Source organism: Colius striatus, chromosome 2, assembly GCF_028858725.1.
Source record: "Colius striatus isolate bColStr4 chromosome 2, bColStr4.1.hap1, whole genome shotgun sequence".
In the NCBI taxonomy this organism is placed as follows: Eukaryota; Metazoa; Chordata; class Aves; order Coliiformes; family Coliidae; genus Colius; species Colius striatus.
In genome coordinates, this window is record NC_084760.1 from 40,090,654 (window position 1) to 40,104,206 (window position 13,553).

At 47.0% G+C, this 13,553-nt stretch overlaps 2 protein-coding genes across 4 annotated transcripts in view; one reads left to right on the top strand and one right to left on the bottom strand.

Annotated features, from left to right (window-relative positions):
- Positions 1-4,806: 4,806 nt before the first annotated feature.
- On the top strand, positions 4,807-12,212 carry FAM228B (family with sequence similarity 228 member B). The gene is made up of 8 exons (XM_061989589.1): positions 4,807-4,836; positions 5,037-5,111; positions 5,760-5,957; positions 7,458-7,535; positions 8,347-8,434; positions 8,540-8,684; positions 10,639-10,770; positions 11,620-12,212. Exons 1-8 carry the CDS (start codon positions 4,807-4,809, stop codon positions 11,726-11,728), a joined length of 855 nt encoding a protein of 284 aa, XP_061845573.1. The 3' UTR covers positions 11,729-12,212.
- Positions 11,744-13,553, bottom strand: part of ITSN2 (intersectin 2) — an 85,750-nt gene continuing 83,940 nt past the window's right edge. For all 3 annotated transcript variants that reach the window (XM_061990044.1, XM_061990042.1, XM_061990043.1), the window contains exon 39: positions 11,744-13,221. In XM_061990044.1, the coding sequence (XP_061846028.1) occupies positions 13,064-13,221 (158 nt within the window). In that variant the 3' untranslated portion in view covers positions 11,744-13,063. The remainder of the gene's footprint in view (positions 13,222-13,553) is intronic.

Consider the following 13,553-nt stretch of genomic DNA (forward strand, 5'->3'; position numbering starts at 1 on the left):
GCCAGGGCCCGGGCAGCTCACCCCAGCTGCCCTCTCTCTCTGCGCCCAGCCCGGCGGTTCCCAGGCCTCGGCGCCCCGCTGACGAGTCTCCATGGCAACACTCACCCCAGGGAGCCCAATTGCGCCTGCGCGCCACCCCATCGCTCCCGGACTACTACTCCCGGCATGCCTCGCCCCAGGAGCCGTGCTCGGGGATGCTGGGAGTTGTTGTCTCCAGGTCTATACCTCAAGGATCGCAGAAGACGCTCAACTCGTCTCGGCCCGGCTCGGCTCGGCCCGACCCGGCCCGACTCGACCGGGCTTGGCGCTGGCAGCGGGCCTGCTTCTTGACCTGCCCTGGAGGCTGTCTGTCCTCGCTCCTGATTGGCTCCTTCACCCTGGCGCTGCCTTTCTGACTGGTGGCAAGTCCTACTCGCGCCGGCGGAGCCCGGTTGCGGTTGCCATGGCAGCGAGGGACGCTGCGCGCGGAGCGATTCGGCGTGACGCCTCTTCGCCGTGCCCCTGTCTGGAACGGCCGCCCTGACCGCCCGTGTTCCCCCAGCAGAGGAGTCAGAGCGCTGCCCCTGCAGCCGGGCAGTCGGGGCGCTGTCCCCACCGGCGGCCCCTCCTCTTCCCGAGAGGACGATGGGGATGGTGGAGGAGGTACTGTGTTGTCGGGAGGAAGGACACGGAGGGGCGGTGTGAGAGGCACTGGCAGGCAGGTGTCGACATGTGCCTCAGGGTTGGGCTTTGTGCTGTGGCGCGTTGCTGGCTCCCGCTGCAGCTGGTTCCCGCCTCCCCAGGGGCGTCCCGAGCTTCGCCGGAGGCAGTGCGGGCACCTCGGAACGGTGTGGGGCGTGCGGGGGTGCGCGGTGCTCAGCCGCCCGCCCCTCCACTGCCTGCGGGGCTCGCCATGGCTGCCTCTGGGGTGCAGAGGCCGGGCCCGGACTTGTAGGCTCTCGCGACGTGTGCATGTCGTTTCTTAGCTTAGCATTCATAAACTGCTCCGTCCTGCTGGTTTAGCTGCTCTGTTTGCCCTAGAGGCTGGTTCTCTCCTCGTGCTTTGTCCTGGCACCTGAGGGCATCAAAGGGGATCAAGCCATCAGTAAAGACAGCCAGCTGTGTTTGCTAAGGGTGACCATCCGTGTTTGCTGAGGAGATGGTAACACGTGAGCCTGCATAAAGGCATGGCTCACGTAAAGGCTTTTGTCGGGGGCTTTGAGAGGAAGGAGGCATATGTGAAGGTACTTACTTTTGTCCCAGGAACGATTAGAATCTGTCTTCTCAAAGCTGCCACAAAGAGTCGTGTTTGGGCAGAGGCTGTGTGTGAGTTTTAGCAGATGGATGTTTGGGGGAGAATGTTCAGCTTTACTGTGAGAATCCTTCCCCTTCTCCTCAGAGACCATGAGGTCAGTTATGCTTTACAGTGTGCACTGGAGTTTGGTACACTTGGACTGTCTGGGAAAAACGGGACATCCTTTTCAGAGAAGTGGACTTCTCACAGGCAAGGAGTGTACCAGCCTCTGTGACAAGCACAACTCTGCAGATACCACAGAGCACATGTAGACAAAAAAGAAAAGAAAATCCTCATTTCCAGATGGAGAGAGGCAGGCTGCTTCCTTTCCAAATCATGCAATAGTGTCTTAATTTTAAGCTCCAATTTTACTCTGCTTATTTTGTCCTCTGTACAGAGAAGGCAGGAAATTATGTTTGGGAAAGTGCCTGCTAGCCTGCCACAACACTAAGGCCAATATATATTTCTGGTCTTGGAAGCTGTCTTACAGGGGCTGAAAAAAATACAGTAGAGGACTGGGATGTTGTGACTTATCCTGCTGTGAGTCTTTTCGTTTTTCTTGTGTCTGATGAAAGAATAGTTTGGTGAAAGAATAGAAGTCTTGACAAGTTATGCAGGAGTGGAAGTCTTTGATCCTATGTGCTTTACATTGGCTTTTCCCCTTGCTTTGGTTTGTCCTGGATTACATAGCAAAAGTGAGGATTTCTCTTTTATAGAAGCAGTTGGACTGAAGGTCAAGAACTTGCAAACTGGAGGAATTTTCAAAACTTAATTGGACAAGGTGCTGAGGAATCTTGTCCATGAAGTTGGCTCTTCAAGCAGGCAGTGGGACCAGTCGGCCTCCAGAGATCCCTTCCAATATATGCTTTCCTGTGGTTTCCAACTATTTCAGTCAGAAATGACAGGAAAGCATTTCTATGAGGGGGCAGAAATATCCCGGCAGAAGTGTCTAGTGGTGCATAAGAGCAGGGAATATGAACTGAAACAAATAAAGATGCAGATTAAAGGCTTTGCCCTGAACCAATGCTAAGAGATTTGAATCTACCGTCTAGAGAGCTCTGCTGGGAGTAAGGTAGTGTCACTAAAGTGCTGGCTTGGACAGAAAAAGCTCTGAAACTTGAAAGTTGTCTTGTACAAGGAATGTTATTATCTAGTACAAATACCCAACTCAGAGAGCCTTTGTAAATTCTTTTCACTAGATGTTGCCAAAAATAATTGAAGAACAGATTTTTTTTGCTTTTCGTAGCTGAGATGTGGCTGAAGAGTGCAGAGAGCAGTATCTCTGCAGAAGTAACCTTTTCTTTTGGTCCACTGTTTTTACCTAAGGAATTTTATTAATTCCTCATTCCCTGGAAACATCATGGCTCCACTGAATCTGAAATAGAGGCTTAAATGGAAGTTCCTGTAAAAGGCACTTTGCCTCTGTGGTTCTGCTGTCTCTCTGTTACAAATTGATGCAAATATACTGGTGCATGTACAGTAGAGGAGACAGAATTTCCCAGGTGAAGCTCAGAGATAGTGCTCCAGCATAAGCTTTATCTGGTAGAACTAACTTGAAAACCCACTAAAGTGCAGCCATCCCCATGGAGGAATGTAGTGGTTATTTGAAAGTGACTTTGAAGTGTTTGAAAAAGGCACAAAGGAAAAGTTAAAGTCAGGAAGTGGAACTTGAGAACTCTGCAACGTTTTCAAAGCTGAGGAGCATTCTGGAATAGTTTGTGGATCACTTTGTTCTTTGAAACAAAATGTATTATCCATTGAGATAAGGACAGACAGTTGGTGTCAGAGGGAGTATCTGACTATAAACCTGATCCTTCTCTCTGTTTAACCTCCTGTGATAGGCAAATGCTACTGGTATCACCTTTACTTTCATTGTTTTGTGTAAATTGTAAGAAAACTAGATTTTGGCTGTTTGTACAACAATAATTTAGGGTTTAAAATGTCTTAATGTTTCTCCCAGCCTAGCTCGACAATGCATAGTGTGAACAACTCGGAGACTTCCTGGCTAAGGTTTACGTGTCCAAGACCTGTGAGAGAACGTGATCAGCAAAGGCCTTGGCAGGTGAGTGACTCTAAACATAGCTTCAGCTGCAGATTCTGCTGTGAAGAGCCAAAGTTCAGGACACATGAAACCATGTAACTGGGATCCTGGGATATTTGGGTGTAAGAGAGCCCCTGCCTTGCATCTGGCCACCTAATACCGCTGGAGTTCTGGGCTGTGATCTGGTCTCTCTGTCTGTGCTCCAGGACTGACATCCCTGTCATGTGCCTGAATTCATTTGTGAATCCTCCTTAGTAGGAGCTTTGTGCTTTAGTCTGTCTGTTCTAGGCATGCTGAGATGTGTGGCACAGGAAGATGTGTGTGCTCTCTCCTTCCTGCAGCTTGTTGTAGATTGAGTGCGTCTGGTGTTCAAATACTGTGGGAAGCTGCCAGTGGAATCCCAAAAGTTCACACTGGTCAGCAGTGTTAGTCCATTCAGAAATGCTATCACAGCCTGTCTGAGGTGTGCAGGAGCAGGCTGCTGACTCAGTAAGCTGCAGTCTGATACTGCAATAGGTGCTTATACTAAGAGTGGGTAGAATTGGATCTCAATGTATCTCTCTCTCTCTCTCTCTCTCTCTCTATATATATATATATATATATATATATATATATATATTTCTTCAAAGAGTGCCCAAATCATTAAAGTCATGGCTATAAACCAGGATATCCCAATCTCTATTGTTTCTGTTTCATCTATGTGAAATGTTCTCCATCTCCTGACCTGAAAACTGCTACAAAGGTGCTTTGGTGTACTTCCTGCACAGAAAGAAGTAAGTTTACCAGGCAGCATGCTGTGAAGCTGTTGGGTGAATTTCTCACCATTTTATCCCAGTTTGTACCTTGAATTTGGGGCATAGATGAGACCCCAATCTTTGTAAAGCAGGTTGGCTATCCATGCATACCTCTTTTTCTGCCTTTATCCACTGGTTCTCGTCAGCACCAGCAATGAGGGATGCAGCAAATACTTTTGACTGCAGTAGACGTTTTGGGACAAAAAAGAATACCAAAGATTGTCTAACACAGAAAGACTTCTGTTGTGCAGAGGTGTGAGTGGAGGAATGAGATGTAACGGAAGGTTAATAAGGGAGGAGTGAGCGAGTACCCTCGTGGCTCTTTGTTCCCGGCTGGACAAAACCGTGACATGTTTTAGTGTCCTGTTCGTCATGATGCAGGGAACAGTTCTCTTTGTTCTGATCTTCAGAAAGAGTAAGGTGAGGATAATGCTAGAAGAGAATTTGGCTGATGTCACAACAGTACCTGAGATTTAAAATGCAGACAAATTCATGAGCAGAGGCAGCAGCAAGGCAGTTTCCTGCTTTGGAAGGGGTTTTTCTTGCTTTCTTTCTTTTAACACTTCACTGTTTTCCTCTGTTTTTCTTTTTATACTTTAATGAATTCCTTGACATAATGCCTTGTCATGGTTTTAATTAGCTTAATTGCTATTTGTGTAGTGTGGCTGTGTCTGTATTGAAAAAGAAGGTATGGAGAGATGCCTCTTGTTGCCTTCATCGGGCCACAGGTGAGCAAGGAGCAAGTGATGGGGGGGTCATGGTGAGGAGCAGCCAAGGAGATGTGTGGCCTGTGCTAATCTACCAGCTGGGTTATGGTATAACATGCCTTTAATCACAGCACAGCTGCATTACTTTGAATTCAAAGGTGATTTTAACTGCTCCTCTAAGTCTTGCTTTTACTTCATGTTGTTTCTTGATATTTTGATAGGCAGCACCTGAGGGAAGTCAAAACATCATTGCTTCTGCTCAGTGCATCTTGGACAGGGAGAATTATTTTGTGAGGGTAAGTGGTATCTCTTCTTTCATTTGCTGTGTGCTTTCCTGCATGGCTATTTTTTTTCTCTCCATCAATAATCTGTGATAACATGTCAATTTTTATTCTTGGAAAACTAAATGTAGAGTTTTCAGTCTCCTCAGGATAGGCCTGAAGTGGTGACCCTAAATATGAGCTTAGGAATCGTCTGTCTTTGGTGCCTTACCTGTCTGTTTGCACCTAACTTTTATTCTGTGGCTGTGATTAAATGAGGACAGTGGGCCTGTGGGTAGAGAGCTGCTCTGATCTGATCTAGCAGAATGCCAGTGCTTCAGATCCTTCTCCAGCTGCCTGTCTTTCACAGTCTGGAGCTTATCAGACCCCTGCTCTGAAATGGTTTCGTCTCACCAGTGGTAGAAAGTGAGTGATTTTCTGCCGGTCTTGCACAACAGCTTAGAAAATTAAGAGTCTGAATGACAGAGACTGTGCAAAGGAGAGCTTGGAAACAAGTGGTGAGAAGTGGAGTGAGGGAGGAACAGAAAGAAAGGCTGGAAAACAGGGCCCTTGCAGCTCTCACCAGCCAGATCAGATCAGCCAAGCTGCAGAGCTTCATCTGTGAGCTCTTTAACATGGTTGGCCAATAGGTTGTATGTTTTTTCTTTTCCATTTCTTACTTAGGAGGTGGACAGGTATTTGAAGCACAATGACTTCTTAAATCTGAGAAAGAAGGAGATCCTGTACAAGAAATGGCTTGAGGGTGTTTCAGAGCCACTGCTGCAGAAAATTGAGGACAAAATGGAGAGCCAGTCAAGCGAAGAAATAAGGAAAAGGAAAGAACAACAACACTCTCTCTATCTGAACTACTGTAAAAAGAAGGTATCAATGACAAGTCAATTTCTGTCCTGGAGAGGGTCGCATGCAGAGGGTTGTGGACAGGGTGAGGGTTTTAGCTATTATTTGCTCTTCATCTGAGTAGCGTGGAGTTCAGACCTGCCTTAGCTGTAACTGACTTCTTTCAAGGACTTCTGTAATGGTGACATAAATCCTTACGGCTGTTTAGGTTCACCGTCAGGTACGAACAATAGCATTGTTTGCTGCAGTGAGCATGTACCGGGGCCTGAATATGGTGAGACACCATATTGTGGTGGGTTCCCTCTGTGATCTGGACCCTTTAGGGAAAAAAACCTTGAGCTGTGTCAGCTGAAGCCAAAGCCTGAGGCTGTGACTGAGCAGGAGATCACACTCTTGTCACAAGAGCTGGGTGAGAGCAGCACTGCAGTGTGCTGGCAGAGCACGACTGAAACATGTTTGTGGCCTTGGATGCTACTGAGCAAGCTTTAGAAAGGAAAAACAAACCAGGTGGGAGCAGAGAAACACCAACAATTTTCTTAAGCCTGCTTGAGATGTAGAGGGCCACAGCCTGAATGCTCTCTTCCTTTCTGCAACCCCTAGAGAGTCATCTGCACAAGAAGGCTGAAAAACTTAATTTCCAAGGTTTTGTAAGAAGGAGAATAGTAGGGGGAAGCCCTTTCTATGCTTGTCCTGTCTGTTCTTAGGGCATGACTTGTGGCCTCTATTTTTTCCTGTATGTTTTGTTTTCTCCTTGGTACAACTTTTCTTTGATGCAATTTAGGTAGGTATTGGCTTATTGGCTCTGAAGAGTGCATTAGGATTTGGAGACAAATGGTTATCTATCACCTTTCTCACCATCACTCGTGGTCAATGTGTCACCTCAGCCTCTGGTCAGCCTCTTGATATATATAGCCTATTTGGTTTTGGCATCCAGTGATGGTACTTGCTGTTCCCCAGGTACCACTGCTTGTAGGGAACTTGAACTGCTGAAAATGAAGTTTGTTGCAGGCAGAGTTGATGAACTCAGAGTTGTGAGGTGGGCTGTTAGGTATGGCTCAGGCCTTTACTCCCACATGTAGACAGAAAAGCAGAATCACAGCCTACACTTGGAGCTTGCATCCTGCAGACTAGTGAACAGCTGTGGCTGCTGAGGGCTCAGTCACCTCTTCCTCTCCCTTTTCCTCTCTCTCCCTCTGGCAAAACATTTTCCCTTGAATACTACTTCCATTTTCTTGACTGCCCTAGCTCTGGTTAGCATTCTAGCCTGTAACTATCTCTGGATGCTTCATGCAAGTATTTATTAGGTATTTATGCCTATGATGAATTAAGATGGATGGAGAAATTTTCCTGTTACACCTCAGTCACCTTCCTTCAGAGGTGAAGCACGTGAAAACTGGGGCCTCCTTTCTTCTGCAGCTCTGGTGCTGTGTCCACTCCGTGGCTGGCTGTGTGTTACCAAGGCTTTATCGCCATTTTATCACCAGTAACTCATGAGACCTGACCTGCTCCCTGCTGCTCCCACAGGGCTACGTGGCTTTGGAGGATTATGACCCAACAGAGTACGACCCGCTCTTCATGACGGCGCGCACGGACTGCTGGAAGGTGCTGGCTCTGTACACCCTGGGGTTGCCAGGCACCCTTTAACCAGGAGGAGGGCAATAGGGAGGAGGCAGCATGTTACTGATGTGCTGCTACGGGACTGATGTTTTATTAATTGAACAAATATGAGTCCCAGCTCTTTCTGCATTTAAGCCCAAGAGTATTTGAAGATGGTTTTCACTGGGAACATGGTTTGGATCCCTACTAAGCCCAGATTTGGAGGTACAGTAGGTGGAGGAGAGGTTTGTTTTCCTTGTCTCAAATTCTTTGTGGCAGTGTGGGAGGTGTCCTGTCAAATGAGGGTTGGTGAGTTCCCAGGGGAGCTGGCTGGGTGCCCTGTAGAAGGAAATAATCTGACAGTTCAGGTGATTTTCACAGAAGCTCACTCAAATGCACCAAAGAAGTAGGTACCCAATAGAAGAGTGAGGTAGGAATTCGGACACAAATCCATGAGGTGCATTTCTCTAAGTCCCTTCTGGATGCTGTGAGCCCTCAGCAGCTGTGCAGACTGAACTGGTACTGTGCCACACAGGGTTCATCAAGATCAGCTGCCTGAGGGGATCGGATCTCCTGTCTCTGGGCTAACTTCGTGGCAGTGTTGTTCGACGTGAGGCCTGCCTGAGGAACTGAGGTGCTCGGCATTTCTCAGACCACTGATGTCTGTGCCTCATGGTTTTAATCATCAAAAATAAGGTTGATGCTCCTTCCAAGCTAACCAGTGGTACCCTGGCATTCACCTCTGACTTTTGTCTTTGAGACTCTGACAAAGTGCTTGTGTTGCAGTGTAATCATGAAATAACTGTTTCTGTCACAGGTTTCAATACCAACTTTATGGGATCCTCTCTTGGAAGTCATTCAAAGAAAACATATTGAGACAGGCATTGTCAAGCAGTGTGAGACAGGTATTTTAAACAACTGTTATCTCTTGGGAGTGTTTCATACTGGGGGGGGCATCCTTGCTTGTGACAGTAGATGCTCACACAAAGCCCTTCATACTTCCCTGTCAGGAAGACCGTGCTCTGCCAGAGAGCTGAAGGAGCTCTGTAAGGCAGAACTGCCGCTGCTGCCTTTGAGCCGGCAGCGCCTGGATGCAGTTGAGTGGCTGAAGATACCCCACGCCTACATTGCTAGTGAGGTCCACAAACCCAAGAGGTAAGAGCTCATGTGGTGGTTATTGAGAGGCAGCACAACAGCTACAGTGGATGAGGCCTCTCCTGCTTGGCTGTGTAGCAGAGTGTTTGCTAAAACTGAAATTTCCTGGTGACTTCTGCTTTATTGTGTATGTCTCCTGAGAAAGGAGTGTGGGTGAAGGGAATGCCTTTGGGTACGCAGTGGACAGCAGGATGTATTCAGGTAGAGAATCAGTGGTCAAGCTGAGCCTTGGGATAAAGTGCCTTTTGGTGGGGAATTCCCTGCACTTTACTGGAAGATCTGAAAGGATTTAATGTTCACACTTGCTTTGGTTTTGGTTGGGTGGTTTGTTGGTTTTTTATTATTATTTTTGGTGGGTTTTTTGCTATTAGTTTCTAGATTTTGTGAGCACAGTGAGGGCAGACTTGTACCATGGATGAGTTGAGGGTGGAAGGGACCTCTGGAAGTCATCTTGTCCAGCTCCCCCTGCTCAAGCAAGGCCACCTAGAGCCAGCTGGCCAGGACCATGTCCAGATGGCTTTGAGTTATCTCAAGGGATGGAGACTCCACAACCTCCCTGGGCAACCTATACCAGTGCTTGGTCACCTTCACAGTAGAAAAGTGGTTCCCGTTTCCTGATGTTAAGAGGTAATCTCCTGTGTTCCAGTTTGTGCCTATCTCCTCTGGTCCTGTCACTGGTCACCACTGAAAAGAGCCTGGCTACATCTGCTAGCAGGAAAGGACCTGGGGCTGTGGGCTGACAGCTGGCTGAACACGAGCCAGCAGTGTGCCCAGGTAGCCAAGAAGGCCAATGGCATCCTGGCTTGTATCAGGAACAGTGTGGCCAGCAGGACCAGGGCAGTGATTGTCTCCCTGTACTTGGCACTAGTGAGGCTGCATCTCAGGTGGTGTGTTCAGTTCTGTGCCCCTCACAACAAGAAGGATATTGAGGTTCTGGAGCACGTCCAGGGATGGGCAACCATCTGTTGAAGGGTCTAGAGAAGAAGTCTGACGAGGAGCAGCTGAGGGAACTAGGAGTGTTTAATTCGGAGGAGGCTGAGGGGAGACATCATCACTCTCTACAGCTCCCTGATATGGGGGTTTAGTGAGGCAAAGACTGATAGGACAAGAGGAAATGGCTCAAGTTGCACCAGGGAAAGTTTAGATTGGAAAGAGGGAGAACTTTTTCCCTGAGACGGTTCTCAGACACTGTCCCAGGCTGCCCAGGGAGGTGGTGGCATCTCCATGCCTGGAGACACTGCAAAGCTGAAGGACATGTGTTAGTGGTGGCCTTGGCAGTGTGAGGTGAGGGGTTGGACTTGATGATCTTAAAGGTTTTTTTCCAACCAAAACAATTCCATGATTCTGTTATGTTTGTATCCTGCCATCACACGTTCACACACATTGGTCAGATTTCTCTGAGCCTTCTATTCTCTAGGCTGAACCATCCCAGCTCTCATGACCTTGCTCTTTTTTGCATGTTTCCCTCAGCTGGGAACACTGGGGAGCCCCAGCTGTCCTGCCCTGAGAGAGATGCATTTGGGATCAGCTGGAATCAGAACAAAAGTGGTTTACATTTTAAATTATGATTATTTTTTTTAAAGTCCTGGGGCTCTGACGCACCTCTCTTGAAAGCTCTCTGGTTCTGTCACAGCAGTACTCAACATGTAGGAGAACTGCTCCCTAGTGACAAGAACTGAACCAGCAGCCTAATGTCCTCCTGAACCAGGCCTACTCTCTCTTCCCCCTAGCCCCTGCTCCTGCCCTGGAGTTTTATACCTCTTACTGGCCCAAGGCTTTACTCCACCACTTTTATAGTAATTATGAGACAACACTACCTTCTAGAGGGAAAACAGGCCACAGAGGCATTTCCTGGAGTGACTCAGTGTGGAAAGAGCTCAGGCAGGAAGCTGGGCTGGGCTACCGCAGCTTTCATGTCACAGGGACTGGCAGTAGTTTTCATTTCTGTTTCAAGGCAGAAAGTCATCATCCACCCCAAAGAGAGCAAGAACCAACGATGTCCTGGGGCCTGCAGCCAACTGCAGCCGCAGGCACAGCCACCAGAAGGTACCACCTCCAAAATACCTCACTTCCTCTGCCAAAGCAGGTGAGCCCATGCCAGGTCTCCTGGCAAACTGCAATAAATTCACTGTCTGAACCATGTGGTTTGGAAATCCTGATGCCCAGCTGCCAGAGAGATGTCTGAGATGCTCCTCCTGCTGTTTCCAGCTCCACTCCAAGCGCTACAGCAGCCCTCAAACCACTATTTTAGGAGGTTTAACTTAAGCTCAGCCTTACAGGCCAGTGCTGATGTTCTCTGGTTTATAGGGTGATGGAGTGTTTGTACTTTGTATAGGGTGTTTGCATTAGAGGAGCTGAGAGCAGGTGAGACAAGTTCCAGAATTCTGCTAAGCTCCTCTTCCAGGCAGTGTGATCCCCAGCCCTCTGACACCACTCTACTTCACATTCTGAGGAATGTGAAGGTTAGCAGTGGGCAGAGGGAATGGCAAAACTTGCAGCATTTTAGCTACAGCTGTTGCCAGCTATTGCCATTTTGCATGAAGTGGAAGAGGTCACCTTGAGATTCAAGGACAAAGCCTGTCTTGGAGGAAGAGAAGGAGGTGCTCCTGGCTCTGTGTGTAGTTAGGAGAGTGGCTTAGAAAGCAGGGAGAAGGAAATAATAATTTGGGTTTGTTCAGATCTTTACCAGAACTCTGGCAGTGAATGTCTTGCAAAGTACTATTTGCAAAAACTAATGTTAGAGTACTAACAACGTGTCAAAGGACTTTCTCCTGGAGGCAGTGTGCAAGGAGTAAATCAGACTTCAAGGTGCCTATTGATTGCTCAGAGAAGGCAGGAAATAATGAGGGGAGAGGAGAGGATAAGTGTTGTTGTACAAGATGTCGAGCACCTTGCAGAGTCGGTGCCCCAGAACTGAGTTTCTCTCTCATTGCAGTGTGCTCCCTGCCTCCTTGCCACTGCTCTGCACAGCAGCACTGGGACAAAGCCTGAAGGTAGGACGTTCTCTGTGCTTGCTCAAGCAGCTCCACACTCCCCCTGCATAGACACAATCTCTCGAGGGTTGTCAAGATTTAGTTTTATTTCTGATTAGAAATACTGAACCACAGAAAACTGTTAAAAGTAACAGAGGTTGACTGAGCTCCAGGCCAGGAGGGTGCACAGGCGGCAGGCGCGTGGGAAACCGTTTCACAGGGAGAGGTTTTGCTGCACCCGTGGAAAACAGGAGCCCCACGCTGCTCAGAAGGGCATGCTGTGCTTTTTCAACAGAGCAGTTTAAGGAGGCAGTAAAATGGTTGCAATGTATCAAACCCTTTATAAACAAACTCATTTTTCTCTTTTTTTTAACCACCTCTGAATTTGATGCCACGAGTTTTGCTTCCAGCTCATTTCACAGATCGCGGTGGGGTGGCAGCTCCCCCAAGCAAACCTCTGACACTTGAAATAAACTTTTAGTCCTATAAGTTTTTCTCATTGTTTCACATTCCCCTGTACAATAAAATATACTTTAAAAAAACTCACTATGCATCAATAAACATCTGTAGACAAATTACATTAATAAACTTATATTTTTTCTCTCTATATACACGTTGGCAATGTCAAAGCTTCAAGATTCAGGTGGAGGTCTGTGAGACCAAGGAAATGTACACAAATAACTTACATTTAGGAAAGAAGCAAAAGCTGAAGAGTATTTTTCCACATTATTGTGGGTCACAGTATTTAAAATATTTTCTTTTTCCTAGCTCTTCCTCACAACCACATTGTCTCAGCAGAGAACAAGGAACCAGACCGAAGCAGAAAAGAAAAAACGAGTAGCAGTTACCATTTTCAGTGCAGAACTAAGTCAAGTGAAGAACCACACTTGACTCATAAAGAGGAGACAATATCTCGGAGACTTCTCCAGTGCTAAGGCTTCTTCAGCATTTAATCTTTAAAACTTATCATCCTGAGATAGGAAGATTCCAGTGGATATCACTTTTCTGAGTCCAAACGGAATGATTCTAGTGCTGAGCTTACCCCGTTCCTCAGTCTGTATCTTAGACTAAGTGGTAAAAATATACATACATCTTGATGCCACATTTCTGCTTAATACTTTTTATGGCCCTGAAAATGGAAACATTGGCATCCAAACCCGAGATATTCCAACATAATAGAAAGGCACTGAGCTCTAGTCCTGTGTACACAGAAACATTTGTGTTTGCATAGATCAACAACAACTTTGAATGCTGCACAGAACTAAACAAAACCAGGAACTACAAGGAAATAGGGAAGCAGCAGGGACTTCTGCTTTAATAACCAGCGTGGGGCAATGAGTCTTTTACCACAAAATGGTCAGGCTGTCAGCTTCAGTTGTCCTTCATAAATTAAAGCAAAAAGTGTTCTTAGAGGAGTGTTTTCTGGTCAAAGAGCTGCAGGTCAAACCGGACCCAGACTTCGCCTGTTGGAACTTCATGCAGCAGTAAGTGTTTAGTCATGGGACCTTTGCTTTCTTGTTCTGTTCTGATTTTTGCTACTGGAACTTCAGTGCGACCCAAAAAATCTGTCAGGCAAGTGAAAAAGAAATGTCATTAAGCAGAGAGGTTCTGAAAGTGTCAGGTTAAGCAGCAATGCTGCCTGGTATGTGTTTCGTTCCAGAGCACTGCTCCTAAGCTGCTACTTCAACTAGCCCTTAATCTCCATGTACATCAGCCAGCAGGTACAAGAAAGGGTCTTTGTTTAGAAGACCAAAACACGATAGAATTAGGATGGAAAACATGCCTTTATGTCACACTTTGATCTAAGGGCTTTACAAATACACTTCCTTTTCAGAAGAAACAGTTTCAAATGTGCTGTCTTAGAGGTAGAAGATCAGAGTTAAGGGATTGAACCTGT

Coding starts and splice junctions, on each gene's coding strand:
- FAM228B (XM_061989589.1), top strand. CDS start 4,807: ATGCCTCTTGTTGCCTTCATCGGGCCACAG. Junction 5,958..7,457: donor TGAACTACTGTAAAAAGAAG/GTATCAATGACA, acceptor CTGCTCCCACAG/GGCTACGTGGCTTTGGAGGA. Junction 10,771..11,619: donor CACTTCCTCTGCCAAAGCAG/GTGAGCCCATGC, acceptor CTCTCATTGCAG/TGTGCTCCCTGCCTCCTTGC.